Here is a 20,860-nt window from a genome sequence, read left to right as displayed (position 1 = left end):
ATGAACCCAATGTTCACATTGTGTGCCTGATCTACTGATTAGTTGTGCTGACATCTGAATTTATTTATCTTAATTTGTTAAGATCTACTGCAAAATGCAGTTCAGTTAAAATAATCAGAATATGGCAACAACAACAACATAATAATAATAATAATAATACATTTTATTTATACCAGGCGCCTTTCACAGAACTCAAGGACACCGAACAAACAATAAATAAATAAATAAAAGACACAATTATAAACAACTTAAAACATCAGAGAATCTAAAAATTAAAACCAAACAAAACCACTGTAATCATAAAGAAAAAGAAAAAGCCATTTTAAACAGATGCGTTTAAAGTTTACATTTGAAGAATGAATATGATTTGATGTTTCTGAGCTCGGTAGGTAATGAATTCCAGAGCTTGGGAGCAGAACAGCTGAATGCTCTGCTCCCCATGGTGGTTAGACAGGCAACAGGGACGGTCAGATGGGTGGAGGAAGAGGATCTAAGGTTACGGGAGGGAATGGCAACATGAAGAATGTCAGACAGATATGGAGGGGCGAGGTTATGAATGGCCTTAAATGTTAATAGCAGAATCTTAAAATCAGTACGAAACTTGATCGGGAGCCAATGAAGCTGCTGCAAGACTGGAGTAATATGGTGAATTGATGGGGTTCGAGTAATGATGCGTGCTGCAGAATTCTGGACTAACTGAAACTTATGAAGAGATTTATTAGGTAGACCAAACAGGAGTGAATTGCAGTAGTCCAGCCGAGAAGTGACAAGACTATGAACAAGAATGACAGTGGTATGAGGAGTGAGGGAGGGGCGAATGCAATTAATATTACATAGGTGGAAGTAAGCAGACCGGGTAATGTTATTAATGTGAGATTGGAAAGATAGAGTACTGTCGAGGATGACACCCAGACTCTTGACCTGAGATGATGGGGAAACAACAGAGTTATCAATAATAACAGAAAGATTATTGGTTTTGGATAATGATGATTTTGAACCAATGAGGAGAACCTCAGTTTTGTCACTGTTTAATTTAAGAAAATTCGAAGAAAACCAGGATTTAATTTCAGCAATGCAGTCAATAAGCGAAGGTGGTGAAAAAGAGGAGGTGGGTTTACTAGCAAGGTAGAGCTGGGTGTCATCAGAATAACAGTGAAAATTAATGTTATATTTACGAAAAATATTGCCAAGAGGAAGAAGGTAAATAATAAAAAGAAGAGACCCCAGGACAGAGCCCTGGGGCACACCTGAAGTAACAGCGGTGGGCAGGGCCGGATTTTCCTAATGGCTAACTAGGCTTCAGCCTAGGGCCTCAAGATCAAGAGGGGCCTACATTCAAATTGTTAGCAAAATTTTATTATCTCTCATGTAATTTACAAACTTAAAAATGGAAGGTGAAAGGGCCTCATAAGTGGAATAGCCTAGGGCCTCTTTTCATATAAATCCGGCCCTGGCGGTGGGTTGGGATGTGAAGATTTTATGCTATATGAACTGAGTGCGGCCTGTGAGGTAGGATCTAAACCAATCAAGTGGAGTGTGAGTAATGCCAATCAAAGATAATCTATTAAGGAGAGTGGCATGACAAATAGTATCAAAGGCCGCCCTCAGATCAAGGAGGATGAGAATAGTAATTAGACCAGAGTCAGCAGCCATAAGGAGGTCATTGGTAATTTTAACAAGTGCCGTTTCTGTACTATGAAGAGAGCAAAAACCAGACTGGAACATTTCATATAGATTATTATGAGATAAGTGAGTGTGAAGTTGGATAGCTACTATTTTTTCAAGAATTTTGGAGATAAACGGCAAGTTAGAAATAGGGCGAAAATTATTGAAATTAGTAGCATCAACACCAGGTTTTTTCAGTATTGGGGTTATTGCAGCAGTTTTAAAAGATGAGGGAATAATAACAGTAGTAAGAGAAGAGTGAATGATGGCCGAAATGAGAGGGACTAAAGAGGGGAGGCAGGCTTTAACCAGAACTGCAGGCAGGGGGTCCAGCTGACAAGTACATAACTTAGATTTGCAGATGAGATCTGAGATTTCAGAGGAAGTGGGAAGCTGGAAAGAAGAGAAAGAGTGAATAGGCGAGTGTAGTTCAGAAGGAATACAGAGAGGATCTGGTGCTGATGTATCATTTGGATTTTCTCATTGAAAAAGGACATAAGAGAATTACAGAAAGCAGTTGAGTAAAGGTGAGATGGTAAAGAGTCTGGAGGTTGTGTAACATTATTAAGTAAAGAAAACAAAGACTTGGTGTTACCTGTATTACAAGTAATTAACTGAGTGTAATAATTAGATTTAGTTTGGGCTATACAATCCTTGTAATAGAGTAGATGATTTTTATACATCTCTTTATCTTTCATCTCTTTATCTTAGATCTGTATGATCTTTATACATAGAAGTTACTGCTTATTTGTACTGTAGAACAGAGTGCTTTTCACAGGCCCACAAATAATTGGGATGCAAGCTGGGCAACCCCGTTTAATTGCAATGTAACTGAAAGTGTCTATCATTAAGCAAATAAATGAACACAAGGAGCTCAAAGGGATGGGACTTGCAGAGATGATTTGGCGTAATCAGCTGGTTTCCTGGGGCGTCTTCTTGGAACTGCAGAGGAATGAGATAAGTCAGATAGCGACACCAACCACTGCGAGAGCTCTGGGGTGGTACCACATACCTAAACAGTGCCAGCAAGGTGGTCCTCAGATGTGAATGTGTGATAATACTTTTATTATGGGCTTATAGTTGTGTTTTTGATATCTAAAACATTGTTTATATGCACCAACACATGTCAGGATGTTTCATATGGTAATTCAACTGACTTGAGTGGTAAGTAATACTTCAACAGAGCACTTACATAAGGAAGCTTTACGTCATTCTCTGCTTACATTGTACATTTGTGATGCACTGCCACCAAAATAGGCCTATAATGTGTTATATGGCAACTAGCAATAAACAGGATAATAATAAAATATCAAGCAATGCAGTCCCTATTTTGAAACACTGTGAAAAATGAACTACTGCATGTACCAAAATATTTATTGTAAATTATATTTATTTATATGTACTGTTAAGTATATTGAAATAATGTTAATGTTAACCTGCTTAATGTAATTCAGGGTCAAAGGGGAATGGAAGAAGCAATTGTGGACCACATTATTCTTGTTTAAAAATTACAAAAATGTTATTTTGATAATTGTAGTGGTTAGTGGTGTAGTTATTACCCAGCACGACACTCCTGAATTCAAAAATTGTCTGTAAATATTATTCACTCAACCTTGGAAGCTGACACATTTTATTTATTTATTTTTTTACAATACTTCAGAATTCCTCCTTCTGCACATCCTAAAGTTGTAAACATTAGGCTAAACACCACACTGTGAATAAGTGTGGATGTGTGCATGAGAAGCTGCTGCAATGGACTAGCGTCCTGTACTGCATTGAGCCCAAAGCTTTTGGAAGAGCCCTGTAGTGAACCATGAACTGGATTAACTGGTCTTAAAATTGTGTGGGCGGAAGGATTACATATTTATATTGGGTAAAACAAGAAGTGAAATAATAAACTGATCAATACTGACACAAAACAATCTCATGTAACTTTAATTTAAACACCACTAAATGTCAAAGCAACACACAGAACATATGTAGCTGTAGCATCAAAAATAAATTCAAGAAAAGAAGCAAACAACACATTTGTGTGCACTAAATAAAAACAAAAGGGTAAAAAATGGACCATATAAAATACAAATTGAACAAACTTCTGTCCTTATGTTGTGACCCGTGTTTGATATTTCTTGTCGAGTCCACTCTACATGTACACATACAACTCTGGGGCAAGATTTAGTGGTGGTGCCTGAAGTTCACCATGTATGATAACATACAGGTTGTCCAGTGCAGCGCAAGGAGATGTCCAGAACAGGACAGGAATGTCATGAAAATCAAAACTCTACAATCAGTACTCAATATGTACTTAGTTGAGCTATGGTCGACTGTGGAATTTTAATCAATGGGTACAAGTAAATGAAAGCAAACAGAAGGTATTGTAGCTCCAGTAGCATTTTAAAAAACTGGAATATCAATTTTTTAATATTTGTGATTAATAGAACATGCTTGGGAAATTTAAAAATGCTAAAATATAAAATAAGGCATTACTGTACTTTAGTTAAGGGCTCCTCATCAAGTCAAAGTAAGTGAAATTTATCTTAAATGTTTTGTTTTTTAACTCATTGCTGCAGAAAGCTGTATCCTTTCAATTTCTGGAAAGAAGTGAAGAATCAAACCGTAATTGTCATTTTAAAAGATTATTTTTCCATTGTTTTCAGGCATTTATTATTCATTTTACATATATTTGACTTATCTTACTGTTTGTCATCTTGGCTTAAGTCAGGTAGTTTGCCTGTTGGTAGCAAGCAAGCAAAGTACTTTAAATCAGCTAAAATCTATGAAAGAAGGAGCAGGAGCCAGTCTGGTTCATAGCACACAAAGAGCCAGTGGTGGAGTGCACATAACAGAGCATCAAGCCTTCTTCAACCTGTTTCCACTAGCAGGAAGAAATACACAGACAGAAATGTGTTTAGCTACAGAAAAACAAAGGAGTAGCCATGATGTCTCTGCTAAGGCTTTTATTGATTAAAAAAGCAGGATTTTAAATGCAAATGTGAATTTAAATTTCCATGTTGTTAAATCATGTTTTTATTTCTGATTTAAAGTCTTAAAAAGTCAACATTATATAATAAGAAATTGTAGAGGTTGTTACATAAGGCATCTGCTTTGATTATCTTAATTGTATTAAAATTAGAAGACTTCTGTTGCTTTAGATTGGTTATAGGATTATAGGAAGCATGTTTTTCTTGGCAGACTCAAAGATGAGCTAAAAAAACAGAAAAATAAGTATAAGTATGAAAATAAAAAAAAAGTACACAGTAGAAACCAGCTTTAAAGGGGTGCAGATGATATTTGGAATTTACAGAGCAAATGATTTAAATGTTTTTAATGAAAAACTATTCTCCCCAGGCTTTAAAATGAAAAGAAAAATTATATACAGCAAAAATCTTAAGAGTGGAGCCGTCATCAAGTAATGCTTGGGCTGCTTGACTGCAACAATGCTTATATACTGTAACTTATTTGATGTGCCAGCATGTAAATAAGAACATTTGCAAGTAGAGATAGATAGATAGATTTCACTCATCAGAACTGTAATATAAGTGAGATTCAGGATCCTGCACATATTTAAAAAAGACTCACAAAGTAATATTAAATGTTCAGGGCCAGGTCAGCAATACATCAAAGATGGTAAAGCTGCTAAGAGAGTCCACTCCACCTTATTGCAGTGTAAAAGGATGGTCTCTCAATTTCCTGTTTGCTGTTTGAGGATGATACTGCAATAGTGTTGATTAAAACTACAATTGAATCATTATATAATACTTACTGCAGAGATTTTTTTCACATGATTTTGAGCAAGAACTTCATGGGCTACCGGGTGGATATGGGTTGGTATTTTTATCATTTCCTCTGTTAAATTCAAAATAAAAAGTAAAAGTCCAGGTTAATATTTTAGCTTTTCTTTCCAAGTTATATACTGTAAGTAAAGATTGGAAATGATGTATTTTAATTCCTAGTTTTAGTTAGTGAATATATTGTTGATTTAAAATCTACTATTTTCTAAATAATTAAATTTTGTATATATTTTAATCAAATCATGTTTGACAAAAAAGTTTGAAATATGACATGAATACATGAAATAATAAGTATAATATATAACTATAAAACATAATAAATATTCAGCTATTATGTGTTCTTAAAAACATTCAGTAACTGAAAGGCTCTAAAAAGATTACACAAATACTGTACAATTTTGACAATACCATACACAACCCTTTTAATTGTACTCGCCATTTCTATCTAAGAATCTCACACATTAAGAAGCATTATTGAAACGAGAAAAATAAAAGATTTTTTTGAAAAGCTTAGAAAACTCACTGACATATGTTTTCTAATAACAGAACATGGTAGACAAATAAATCAGGAAGTTCAATTCAACTAAATCTGTGCATTTATGGTGTTTGCAAAGTTCTTAAACTGGAAGTTAGTTATACTTGCAAAGCCTGAGCATTATTCTAAAACCGTATATATTTATTTTAAAATTCATCTATGGCAAGGCAAAATTTGAGCTATGTATGATCTTTGTGATGTCCTGATGAGAAAACTCTGTGGCTATTTTGGAAAACACCTAAATTGCTTCAAGCACTTTTTCTACCAAGTCTTTGGTACAGGTGAAACTGTGATTGCATACTTTATTACTGGAAGGGGTTTTCTAAAGCTTTTTCACATTATTTTAAGATAATTTGTACACTTGAAATAAAATTTTTGTTTCTAACTTTAAATATAATTTCACCAAACTTTTAGACCTGACCTTCCTTACAGTATGTGAGATCTATTTTTACAGTCCACAGCTTATTTGATGTAAAGCACAGGAAACAGCAGACATCATTTGGTACAGCTTGGGAATTCTGGTCAGTCATGCTCAGCTTTTTGCTAATGCAACCTTTATGAGGACAAGTACTTTAAAATACCTAATGTTCTTTAAATTAAGTTTTCAATTTTGTTAATGTAAAGCATACTCTACACGATTAAATACTTACGGAGGACAGTATTCGCAGACATAAAAATATTTATATGGGGATTTGGGGCAGTAAGTAACAGCACAGCCAACCTGATTGGAATTTGCCCATACCAGCTAAAAAGAAAAACAAATACTTTTAATTCACACAAATATTTTAAAGAAGGTGATACAAAATCCTTTTAAATATAAACATATCAATGTGTTGTGGTGCTTTTTACATGTATACGTGGCTTTTTTTATTGTTAGAATTTGCCTTTCCATCATCAGCACAGTGGATAAAGAATCAAACACAAGCATGATCATGCATTTTCTCAATGGCATGCATACTGGCAAGATGTTAATGGTTGAAATAAAACATAAAAGAATGCATGATTTTTTATGTTAGAGTAATTCAGTATTTTCATTTCAAATTTTGACATTTTCATCAAAATTTAGCCTTACTTCAATTTCACTTCATGGCAAAGACTTATTTATTGTTACTATTTGTTTGTCACATAAGAATATTTGATGAAAAGCAAGAAATGAGAAAGACATTTTGACAAATTGTGCATTTTTTGACTATTATTAAGTATTTGCATTTGAAGCAACTGCAGTAGTACTTAGTCACTAATTGTGGTGTAACACAAACAAATTGTTAAGATCTTTTTACACAGCAGAAACTGACTAAAAGATGCAGTATAGGTAGAATGTATTCTGGCATTGTCAATTATGCTTTAAACGTCATTTAAGACTAAACCTTTTCCTTTGGTTTTGTGTAGCAGTGACTGACTAATAGATGCACCTAAGTAGTCCCTATTCTGACATGGTACCCATTTTTTAATCCCAGTGAACATGAAATTTAACGTCCATGCACACTCCTACGGTCTCACCTCCCAGAATTTTACATATTTGAATATGCAAATCAATATAAATAGTCCCTTCCCTTCAGTGTTTTGTTAAAAGACAATGGCAAAATCATGTGGAAAAAAGAAGAATTTCAGCAAATGTAAAGCAGAGGCAAGGAAAAATGTACTATTTGTTGGCTTAAGTAGTGGTATAAACAACAAAAGAAAATTGATGGAGTGATACAGCGTGGCGGAGACACTTAAAAGTTCAAGTTCAGAAACTTGCGCAGTACCCAAAATAAAAACGAAGTTGACAGATATTAAAGCCGACGTGAAAAGCGAGTCGCAGCCCACCGTCTGTTTACTCTGTTTCAGACAATATTGCAAAAGTTGTCTCCCATGCTGAGGATGCAAATCCATGTGGTGATGGTGCTGCTACGCACACACCTCTGCCTCAGAAACCGCCAGGCGACCTTCTGGCTGTGTACTGACAGACGTTGCTCTGGTGTCACAAAATGCAATATTAGGTACTGTAAGAGATGTGGCCAATTAACTTTAGGAATATACGGGCTGTACTATGTGATACTGACCACAAATGAAATTAATTGGTTAAAAAATAAATGCTTTCTATGTACATATGCAGATTCATTCTCTGAAGGCGCCTTTATACTGTAACGAGAGCCACAAACGATTGATTCTCTGCTCTTTTCATGGTTCTTTTCTGGTGACTCACTATCCTTAAAAGGAGTGCCTGCCTTTTGCTACATTAGTTGGAAAAAGCACCTGTGACTGTGTAGAGCTGTCGTTTTTATATATTCTCCAGCTATATATGATGTAATGACAGCTCATTCTTTTGGTGATTTATCCCTGGCTGATGAAACTTGTCCAGCTCCATTGCAAAAGCAATGTGCGTGGAGTTGACTGCTCCAATTACATTTGGAAAACTGAATATGGTGCTTTCATCTTTCCTAGTTCAACCGCGGTGTAAGGAAATTCTATATGTCTGGATGACAAGCTAATAATACCATCTTATCTGGCTGGCATGGCGCGACTCAGTGATGACTGAGAAATACCGGATCGGTCAGCAAGTTCACGTTGAAAAGCTCCTGTGGCTAAAAACCCAACAGTGGACAGAACTTGCAAAGGAGCAGATAGGGTACATTTCCTCAAAGTTAGCCTTTTTAAAGCCGGCACCGGTTCAGCACACAGCTCCAAGAGGATAGCTCTTGGAAATCGAAATTGACTTAGAAACCAGTCATCATCATCTCTAAATATGCGCTGTTCTAATTCTTCCATTTGCAATATAACAATGCTAAAGCAGCTATGGTAGCTGGACTAGTTTGGCCATTCCGTGCACCATTAAATTGTTACAGAATGATTACAATCAAGTGAATTAAATTTGTAAATTACATGCAATTAATTTACATGTATTTGATAAAACCCAGATTAGATGTGAATCTAAAAAACAAAAGTAGACCACAGAAACAGTAGTATCATTTTGACGCTGGATGTTACTAGTTTGCAAAACTGAGCAGAAACGTGTGTGTGTAAGGTAGAGGACTACCGTGAAAATGTGCGTAGCTTAACGGCAAGTTTTGTTTTTATACATCTCAGACTGTTCTAAGATTTGCACTCATGTTCATTTCTAACACTCCATTACATAACGTTAAAGGATCTTGAGCATAATGTCATGAATATTCAGCTAACATTTCTTTTGTCACAAATTTCTAAATTGTGTCCTTTTACTGTAAAATTATCAATTAATTTGATGAACCAACTTAGTTTCATTTAAGGTTGTAGAAACTGGAGCCCATCAAGCAGAAGGCAGGAGCCAACCCAGAAATGGATGTCAGTGGATGACAGGGCGCAGTCATGTACACCACCACATTGACAATATAGGTTTTTCAAGTAACCTAACAGAAGTATCTTTGGAATAGGGGCACAAAGCCAGAGGATGCAGAGAAAAATCCGTTGCAAGCTACATGGATTGCATCTCATCCAGGATTTGAACTTGCAGCTCTGGAACTGTGAGCCAGAAGCTTTAACCACCATGCCTAAATCACCTAAATGAATGTATCTATTACTGGATTAAAAGGTTTCTTGGACTCTGTTCTTCTGACTCGAGAATGATAGATAAAACTTACCTCAGTGTAATGCCCAGCATCTTTACCTACATCTTGTGGGTCTTTTCCAAACGCATAATCTTTTATTTCATCTTCCCATTTCTGAATTGCACTATCCCATGGGACTGCATTTGGAGACATGTATACATTTTCTCCACAGTTGCCCTCTAAGTGATGAAGAGACAGGATTAGACAGGAAGAGAAGAAAAACCGTCAAGCTGAAGAGTAAATAAATTATATTATTAAGCTTGTGTTAACAAATATATTTACTAACTGACAATTACAAAGCACGAACACAGTAGAAACTTGAAAACAACTTTGTTTTAGGGGGCTGGTGGGTTAGAAACACTGGAAATTGTTAACCAACTGTATATAAATGTCACACATGTGCGAGTAGGAGACAGCTAAAGGGCCTGGGTAACTGTAATACTACACCAGACCAGGGGGTGGCAGAGTGTGCTGACTGTCTCTCTCAGTTTCTTGCAGACCATTCCCGGGAAATCTCGCCAGGTTCCGGCACCTCTAATGACATCACTTCCGGTTCTGGCATAGATGACATAATTTCCTTCCCCAGCCCTTAAAACCACCATCTTACATCCAAATATTCAGTTCCGTTTTGGACTTGTGAACATCTCTGTTCAATCATTTCAAAACTTGTTGCAGCTGTGATATAATATACAGGTGGCTGCCCCAAACTTTTATGATGTCTAGAGACGCATTCTTATTACAAAAATAAATTTAACCTATAAAAAGATCTCACATAAATGTTAAAAAAATCAATATGGAATTTGTCCATACTGTACTTTTATGTAAATTACAGTTTAGATTTTACAATACAAAACAGCCAACTGCACTGTACAATAATGTGGAATTAAATACATTTACTTTTATAATATTTATTATGTACACAAATAAATGTAGAGTAAAATTAACAGGAATTGTATCAAATTAACAACTTAAATAATTTTTAATGTGAAATTAAACACATTCAGCGAAATGAAATAGATATTCTGTCCACGTTGACCTTTACAGATAGATATTGTCACGGGCAGGCACATTAGAGACAACTTATGGCTTGAGTAAGTGTGATTACCCACTGAACCAGGGGTTGGTGTTGTGCTCTAATCCTCTCTCTCTTTCTCCCTCTGCAGGCGTGCCAACTGCCTACACTACAACGTATGAACTCACATCCGGTTTCTGCTCTCCCAGACCTGCCCCTTCCTGTTTACCCACCATATGAAACAGCATCCAACTTTCGTCCTTCAGTTCTGTAAAGACAGGCTTTATTTCATTGCCTAAAATTCAGGGTTACCAAGGTGGTACCCCCAAACTTTTTTCTGTGTTTTGTCTCCATTATTTATAATATAGAGCACTTTATTTGTCCCTGGGGGAAATTAAATCTATCTTGTGTGTGTCACTATTTGTGTTTGTGTGTGTTGATTTGTTTTTCCTCATCATCAAGTATATGCTCTGGTAGACCAAAGAATCTGTCAGACATTGTCACTTGTAAATTTCCTTGAGTATGTGAGTGTTCACTTATCTGTGTCACTGGGTGGGCGTACAAGTATATTTAAATGAATTATGCATCTTTAAAGGTACCTGTGCAAAACTTTAGCAAATCAGATTGTTTGGTCCCATGACTAGGTTAAGCAGACTGCAAAAATCCTGGTTAATTTAAATTATGCCTACAGGAATTATCATTGGACATTGGTTCAGCCATTTCTGAAGGATATGGGGATAAGAACTGGGCTAAACTGAACTAGGCATAGAGCCTGTAACAAGGCAAACATGATGCAACTTCTTTGAAGAAGATAGGTCCATTTTATCCGAAGTTATCATTGTACATATGTCACAACTCCTTAGTTGTGTGTCTCTTGTTATGTTGATTATTATATAAATTTGACCACTACTTTTAAGTACAGCTATCTTTGAAGAAAAGTATACAATCACAAAATACAATGCAACAGATTGAACAAGTCATTGGCTGAAGGCCAACACAATAAAAGAATAAGTTAAATCTGTCAAGGACTTTGAATAACCTAAACCAACCTTTAAGAATAATGAAATATTGAAGTGAAGTGGTGTAAATCATATAAAACAATAAACTAATAACTCATATTTTTACATATGATGTTTCAAAAAGAGAATTAATATCAACATCTCCCTGCAGGAAACAGGATTTCACATTTTATGGTATACACCGTTTGAAAGCAATAGATAGATAGATAGATAGATAGATAGATAGATAGATAGATAGATAGATAGATAGATAGATAGATAGATAGATAGATAGATAGATAGATAGATACTTTATTAATCCCATGGGGAAATTCACAATGTGTAGCCAATCACATTTTTACAAAGAAACATTTGTACAATGTGAGCAAAAGAAGGTAGAAATTTAAAGTTTTTTATTATACAGTGTCTATAAAAATATTCACTTCTTAGTGATTTTCACATTTTGTTGTTATACAACACCGAATCGCAGTGGACTTGGCTTTTTTGACAGAAACATACTCTTTAATGTCATGAGCTGTGAAAACAGCTCTCTGCAAAGTGGTCTAAATTACTTACAAAAATGTGAAACCTTCCAAGGGGGTAATAACATTTTATAGGCACTATATGTTTATGGCTGAACTTACCATGTCACCCTTCGGAGTCCAATACAGGACAAGCAAGATGCCTTTATACTCTTCAGCAAATACACTGTTGTTTTGTCACATGAAAGTGCAGACATTCTGGTTTCTCTATTGTATATTGACAAATTATATTTTCAAACCTTAATCTACTTCATGGGTGTGAGGGTCTAAGCTTGTCCCGGCAGTACTTGCTGCAAAGTAGTAAACAGCTTTGAACAAGCAGCAAGTCCATCACAGGGCCCACTGACACACACACATACACACACACACACATCCACACTTAAAAAGGCATATATTCTTAATGGTTAGAAATGCAAACAAAATTAATTATTTTGCTGTAAAACATGCTACTGATTGTTCTTTCTTTTGGGAGACTATGATTCATCTCGCAGGTGTTGGCCCTCTTTTCAGCATTGGCAGCTGCCTCTGTACTCCACCCCTTCAATTATGGAGACAAACACAATAGAAAAGTGAGAACATAATGATTGTAGTCTTGTACAATGAATAATTATTACCTTGACCAAAAATCAACTTAAAAACTGGAAAGAATGGCATGCATTAGATACCCTAATTAAAAATGTTCAGCATGAAGAAAACACTCATCCATAAGGCACAATATAACACTTAATACAAGCTTTCACTAAATATAAAACAGACACATAACTTACCATTTTTACCATGTTTGTTGCAGTTGGAAGCACCAATTCTCTCACAGCATTATGCTTGTCAACAATGGTCTTCTGCACATTAGGATCAGTAGTCAAAATTTCTGGTGACAAAAAACACATTATTTCTTGTAAAAAAATCAGTGTAAATCATTTTGTATTCATTTTTCCTTTAGTGCTGAGGCTGGGAAAAATACATTTTTAGACACATAACACTGTGATCACTCTACTGCCCTTAGAGGGACTAACTTAAGAGGTACAAGGCAGGAGTATGCCAAATGATGGAAGTGTCAGTTTGTTTCCTTCATCGCTCAGATGTCTTAAACTATGAAATGGAACCGTGAGTCTAACTGACTCTGCCCAACCTTGTTATGATAAAAAGGGCCCCATGACTATAATCAGATAGTCTGTTGACCAAGGAGAGTGAATATACAGATTCACTGAAGAATTAAACAACTGATATGTCATAGTCGCTGCCAGCAAGGTGGTTACTTATGTCTAGACATAAGCATAGACATAAGCATTTCTGACTAACTTAGGCAGTTTTTTATTGATTATGATATATTATGATTTATAATATATTTATATGATTTATATTTTGGGCGGCACGGTGGCGCAGTGGGTAGCGCTGCTGCCTCACAGTTGGGAGATCTGGGGACCTGGGTTCGCTTCCCGGGCCCTCCCTGCGTGGAGTTTGCATCTTCTCCCCGTGTCTGCGTGGGTTTCCTCCGGGCGCTCCGGTTTCCTCCCACAGTCCAAAGACATGCAGGTTAGGTGGATTGGCGATTCTAAATTGTCCCTAGTGTGTGCTTGGTGTGTGGGTGTGTTTGTGTGTGTCCTGCGGTGGGTTGGCACCCTGCCCAGGATTGGTTCCCTGCCTCGTGCCCTGTGTTGGCTGGGATTGGCTCCAGCAGACCCCCGTGACCCTGTGTTCAGATTCAGCGGGTTGGAAAATGGATGGATGGATGGATTTATATTTTTATATATCTATATATAAATATTATATTTATATATTATTTATATTCTACTATTTATATTATGATTTATGATATATATTTTGTGAGGTTTCTGAACTCTTTTGGGACCCACCATCAATGGGACGACACGCCAAAGCGTGAATGCTGCGTTTGTGGAAGGCTGCTTGTCTGTCACCGAGGCAACCGCAGATTCGCCATGCCGCACAAACAACTACAAGCCGATCGCAGTCACGCTATAAGTGCCTGGCACCAATGAGTGATGCAAGGAAAAGTATAAATGCAGGGAAAAGTATAACTTGGCCACTGACCTGACCTCGACCATGCCCATTTGCTGTGTCTGTGTATGGGAGAGATGTAGAACCCACTACAATAAATAACTGTGCTGTTCCTGTTTCAAGTTGAATAAAGCTGGGTTTGCTAAAGTACTGAGATTCAGCCTCGTTTTTGGGGAGCAAGACAGTGATATATACTGTGTATATATATATATATATATATATATATATATATATATATATATATATATATATATATGTATGTATATATATATATATAGACTGTTGAGTCACCGTTTTAAGTAAAAATTATGTTTCAGTAACTATGGACACCAACACTTTATTTCCACAAACATATAAACTGTTATGGTACATGAAAACATGATACTTACTTGACTGTAATTCCAGAAAGTTTACAAAACAACATAAATAAGGAACAGAAGAACATAAAAATTAAAACGTTGGATATGAAGGTTAATACAATAGTATCAATTTGCATAAAATATTATTTTCTGGACTCATGAATATTGAAATAAACTTAAAAAAATTGAGACAGTGATGTTCTTTGAGGTTTGTTTTGAAAATTTGAACTTCTGTCTTGAAATCTGTCCAGCTATTTTTCCTAAAACATCAGCTTAGAGATTACTGTAGCAATATCCGCACATGGCAAAAAATAAATAAATTTGGACAGGACTGGATGTCCCAGGACACACTCACACCCACCCATTTGTGTTTAGACTTGTTGTAGTATAAAGATTCATGTTCATTAAACAACTGAAATTAACTCAGTTCTGTAGTGCTGCAGATCAGCTGTACTGACCACTGTGAACCTGATGGTTCAGTGCTCAAAACGTGGCATTTGTAATTTCAATATGATGTGCTCCTTAGGAATTACATTTTGTTTTAACTGATAATCTATGACAAATGTTAAAAATTGTAATATTATTATTTGGCTGGCATTCTTATCCATGGCAACTTACAACATTTGAGAGATAAAACTTGTTACATTGCATTTATGATTTTTCAAGTTGGAGCACTTACAGGTGAAGTGACTTGCTATTGGTCACATGATGTCAGTAACAGGGTTTGAAGTTCAAAGTCTTAACTGCTATGCCACACTGACTGTATAAAGAACTTTTAAAGTCAGAAGAAGTCACACTAGCCTCAAGATCATCGGCTCCATGCTATCAGACAAGATAATAAACTTATCTATTGCCCAAAGTGTCATTTTTTTATTTTATTGTTTTTAAAAGGCTAAAAATTCATTTTAAATTAAATTAAGTGGATACCTATATGACACAAAACGTATGAAGTATGCAAAACAAATCCTAGGAAAAAAGAGTTTTTCAAATGCTTCACAAAGTTCAGCATTTTGTTACAATACAAAATTTTAGAATATTCATAATGTTGATACTGCACACCTAGAACAAACCAAATTTTCTTGGTGTAGTAGTTACTGAAAAGAAATTAATTTTTCATACCCACTTCTTTTAAAGCAGGGTTACCAAGCCAGAACCATTTCTGGAATTATCACTAAAAACTCAAAGGGCAGTTTAGAATCCCCAGTTAATCTAATCTGCATGTCTTTTGGAATTTTTGGGGAAAATGGAATACCAGGAAAAAAAACACCGAGACATGAGATGAACATGCAGACTCTAGACAGACTGTGGCCAAGGCAGGCTTTGATTCTGGACATTTGATGCAGCAATGCTAATCACTGTACCTGCACACCACCCTCATATTAAATATTCAAGACATAAACTATAGTAACTTCTTATGGATCATGTATTTTCTGGCAAAATATGTCTATTTCAAAAGAAATTAATTTGGCTTAGTTTACCAGATCATCCTGAGCAGTGGAAATCTGCAGAAAAGTAGCTATTATTCCAGTCAGACTAATGATGGATATCTAGAGAAAATATTTCAAAAAATTATTACAATAATTGTGCTTTTTGTAGTTGTAAATAACATAAAATTGTAAGATGTAACTGTATTACTTTTCAGTTTTTGAATAGCGTAATAATAGGAAACAGATGCCACTTTTAAAAAAAAAGTTTTTTAAAACCATAGCAAACATCAAAACTAAATAAAGCAGGTTTAGGTTTTTGTAAAATATTTAGAATTTTGTAAAAATATTTAAGTAGGCAATGTAAGTAGTTCCCAGCTTCTGCTTATTTGTCAGGACATTTTATGAAAAAGTAGAAAACTGCAATTGAGATTCCAAAAAGCAATGTTAGGTACAGTATATAATCAATTAGAAAAGTTAAACACTTCAAAATAAAAACAAAGTAGCTTTGATTCAGCTTACCATATTAACAGACTGTCACAGCAGAAAAATAAGAATCTGTATTGCAATAACATTGACAATGTGCCCTACACAAACATACAGCAGTATGTATACACTATGAAAACTCCTTGGTAATGCATGTGACTGATTATGTAACATAACATATGTCAAAATACCTTGCAAGTTTAATGGAATTCTATGGGTGTTTTTTTCAGATATGAATTTGTTATTAATGGCTTAGCTAATAATACTGGTAATCCTATATAATAACAGTTTTGACATTTTCTCATGCTATCGTCAGCTGGACAAAATATGTGGCTTACTTTCTAAATAATGACAGAGGAAAGTTGTTTTTTCTTTGATTTTAGGCCTGACTGCTTTGGCTAAAGGTAACCAAAGTCATGTCAAGACATTATTTTAAGAAGTGAGCAATATCTTCTGGGATGGTTATTATTGGTTAAAGAGCTTACACAACAGTCTGCTAAGAAAAGATAAGAACTTCAGGTCATAACTAGGGTAAGCTGCAAATAAGATTGTTCCTTATTTTAGAAGAACATTGTTTAAAATATGTCTGCAGTAGTTTCCAATAGAGAAGTTATAGATATATACAGTATATAGGAATGAAAGAATGCTACATCGTTTGATGGAAATGAAAATTATCAACCTACAGAGGGCTGAATTCAAAGACACCCCGAAAGTCAAAGTGAAAAAATGATGCGGCAGGCTAGTCCATTTTGCCGAAATTTCATTGCAGCAACTCAAAATCGTACTCAGTAGTTTGTATGGCCCAAATGTGCCTGTATGCATGCCTGACAACGGGGCATGCTGCTAATGAGACAACGGATGGTGTCCTGGGGCAGGGGTCCCCAACCCCCGGTCCGTGGCCCACTACCGGTCCGCAGCTGTCTGACAGCCGGGCCGCGAGAGAACTGCCGGCAGCGGCGACTCACTCAGACTTTTCAGAACGCTTGGCGGGCGGGGCTTTGCAGCGGTGCAGAGAAAGGAGAGAGACCGAGGTGAGAGAGTATTACAACAAAGTATTTTTATGGTCCCGACAGTTTCCCCATATGACATGAGTCTATAGAAATCACGTTACTACGAAGTACATTCAACAGATGCTTTCATTACAACGAGGTGACCTTGAAATGCTTGAACAAATCATCCACAGAGCAGTTAGATCTGTGGTCGCATGCTCAGTTGTGCACGTTTGCACAACGATCCCCAAACAGAAACATTGTAAAAAAATCTCTTTCTTCGAACTTTCCTTGTACTGTTTTTTTTTTTTGTTTTTTTTTTTTTGCTGTTTTTGTTGTCTGTGGTTTTCAGTGATTCCTTTTGCTTATTGCTTGTCAACATTTGAAAAACATCCATTGGAATTTAACTCATTGTCACCCTCCTATAGAAACGGCAGACGCGAGAAAAAGATTGCAGTGTTAATGTTTGTGATGTGCAATCTGTTGGATTGGCAAATGTAAAGCATATGTCTTTGTTATATGCAAAAAAAGAAGAAAGATCTCAGATTGCAAATGTATGCGAACTGCTTAATAACTTTAATAATAATAGAAATGTTATGTAAATTGTGTATAAAACTGCACCCCCCCCCCAACCAACCCCCCTGACCAGTCCGTGGAAAAATTTGCATCTAATAAAGTGGTCCTTGCTGTCAAAAAGGTTGGGGACCACTGTCCTGGGGGATCTCCTCCCAGATATGAACCAGGGCGTCACTGAGCTCCTGGACAGTCTGAGGTGCAACCTGGTGTGGTCAGATGGACCGAAACATAATGTCCCAGAGGTGTTCTATTGGATTTAGGTCAGGCAAGCATTGGGGCCAGTCAATGGTATCAATTCCTTCATCCTCCAGGAACTGCCTGCATGCTCTCGCCACATGAGGCCAAGCATTGTTGTGCACCAGGAGGAACCCAGGACCCACTGCACCAGCATAGGGTCTGACAATGGGTCCAAGGATTTCATCCTGATACCTAATGGCAGTCACGGTGCCATTGTCTAGCCTGTAGAGGTCTGTGTGTCCCTCCATGGATATGCCTCTCCAAACCATCACTGACCCACCATCAGACCGGTCATGCTGAACGATATTACAGGCAGCATAACATTCTCCATGGCTTCTCCAGACCCTTTCACGTCTCTCACATGTGCTCAGGGTGAACCTGCTCTCATCTGTGAAAATATGTATATGTGTGTGTGTGTATATTGTAAGATGCTAGAGGTCGCTGTTGCCCCTTTCAGCCCAACAGATAGACTCACTGAACCCAAGGTAAAATTATCAAGAAGGTATTTAATTATTCTTCTTGATAATTTAGTTTCCAAAAGCACCTCCGCCACCATAAACAGGCAAGTAACAATAATAATAACAATAATTACAATAAAACACACAAATCTCTCCTCCACCCCTCCTCCCAGCAAGCTCTGTCCTTCTACCTCCCAACTCCGGATCACTTGCTGGGTCTCCAGCAGTCCTTTATATAGTCCTTGTCCCGGAAGTGCTTGTCCTCTTCTGTTCATGTGACTTGCCAGCACTACAGATAGTGAACTTGCTTTCTTCTTCAGCCCATGAAGTACTTCGGGGCTTCCGTCCCTGTGACTCAATAATACTTCCGGGGTATGGAAAAGATAGTCCCCAGGTCCTCTGGCATCGTCTCCTGGCAGCACCCATGGTATCCAGCAGGACTGAGAAGCTGAACTCCAAATCCCATGGTGCCCTGCACAAATCTGGGGAACTGCTATGCTGCATGGAACTTGCCATCTGGTGTCTTGGGGGAGGCAGTGTCCCACAGTAGCTACCTTCCCCCATCCTTCTCTTCTTTGGGCGTCCCGGCCAGGTTGAGCAGCCGGCCATCTGCCACTATATATATTGTCACAAAAACGACCATAAGACGCTGAGAAGGTTTGGGGCAGCCACCGTATAATTGTTCCCGGCTGCAAAACTGATTTCTTAGCACAGACATGTTCACACAGCAGAGTCCAAAACAGAACTGATTCTCTATACACAAGATGGCAGCTTTAAAGGCCAGTGGAGGAAGTGATGTCATCAGGACCGGAACCGGAAGTGACGTCATTGGCTGCCCCAGAGCCGGGCGGGATTTCCCTGGAATGGTCTGCAAAAGATCGAGAGGGAGAATTAGTGCACCTCACCACCCCCTGGCCCGGCGTGGAATCACATGTACTCAAGCCCTTTAGTTGTCTCCTAAACATGCGTGTGTGACAATATATATATATATATTGTGGCAAATTGCTGGGGTTCTTACCCGGCCGGGATGCCTGGAGAGACCGGAAAAGGACATTAATAGCATCTGGGTCATGAGGGGGCAACCGCCCTGGACTAGGAGAGGACTACAGGAGAGGAGTAAAAAGAATTTAACTTATTGGGACCCATGGCCACCGCCAGGGGGCGCCTCAAGCCTCATGGGAACCGGAGAATTGTCACATCCGCCACACCAGGCAAGATGGAGGTTGATCCGGCCACGGATGCCCGGAGTATTTCTGCCGCAAAGGGCAGCACTTCCGCCACACCAGGAAGTGCTGCCGGAAGGTTGTCATCAGCCACCTGGAGTACATCCGGGCGGGAATAAAAGGAGCCGCCTTCTAACAGTCAAGGAGCCAGAGTCAGGAGTGAGAGTAGGACAAAGCTCCCAGGAGGAGAGAGGCGGCCAAGGACATTGAGAGAGGCCCGAAACAGGAGTGATTAGTGCTGAGTACACTGTGTGTGTTTGGGATTGTGTTTATTAATGATTAATAAACGTGTGACTTTTATAAAGATGTGGCTTCCGACTGGTGGTGTCCAGGCAAATCTCACTATATATATATATATATATATATATATATATATATATATATATATATATATATATATATATATATATATATATATATATATATATAGTGATCCCGGCCGGGTAAGAACCCCAGCAATCTGCCACAATATCTGTATATATAATTCACTAAGCCGCCGACAAGTAGCCACCCATGGAAAGCACGCACCAACAAGTAGCCACCCGTGGAAAGCACGCAAGACAGCCACGCCCACCAACTCTAAGACCATTGGATACGATGACAACTCGCAGAGCCACGCCCACCAACTCGAATGCAGCAACTCACAACACCGGGCGTCATTCATGTTCGTCTCTGCTATACTCCTCATGCACCTCTGAGCCACGTTGACTTTTCATTAGTCAACCTCAGTGGAACCTCGGTTCACACAGAGGCAGCGCGAGAGAGCGAGACAGAGGCACACAGGCTGCCCGAGAGAGAGAGCCACACACACACAGGCAGCGCGAGAGAGAGACAGAGGCACACACACAGGCAGTGCGAGAGAGAGACGCGCACACACACAGGCAGTGCCAGAGAGAGACAGACGCACACACACAGGCAGCCCAAGAGAGAGACCCACACACACACAGGCAGCGCGAGACAGAGACCCACACACACACAGGCAG

General features: G+C 37.8%; 1 protein-coding gene across 1 annotated transcript in view; it reads right to left on the bottom strand.

Annotated features, from left to right (window-relative positions):
- LOC114649379 (cysteine-rich venom protein-like) overlaps window positions 1-13,009 on the bottom strand; it is a 50,411-nt gene extending 37,402 nt beyond the window's left edge. The window contains exon 1 of the mRNA XM_028798877.2: window positions 12,877-13,009. Within this exon, the coding sequence (XP_028654710.2) occupies window positions 12,877-12,996 (120 nt within the window). The 5' untranslated portion in view covers window positions 12,997-13,009. The remainder of the gene's footprint in view (window positions 1-12,876) is intronic.
- Between the last annotated feature and the right edge of the window lie 7,851 nt (window positions 13,010-20,860).

This window comes from Erpetoichthys calabaricus, chromosome 3 (genome assembly GCF_900747795.2).
Source record: "Erpetoichthys calabaricus chromosome 3, fErpCal1.3, whole genome shotgun sequence".
Classification (NCBI taxonomy): Eukaryota; Metazoa; Chordata; class Cladistia; order Polypteriformes; family Polypteridae; genus Erpetoichthys; species Erpetoichthys calabaricus.
The sequence above is the reverse complement of the archived record's forward strand: the minus strand, read 5'-3'. Positions and strand labels throughout refer to the sequence as shown.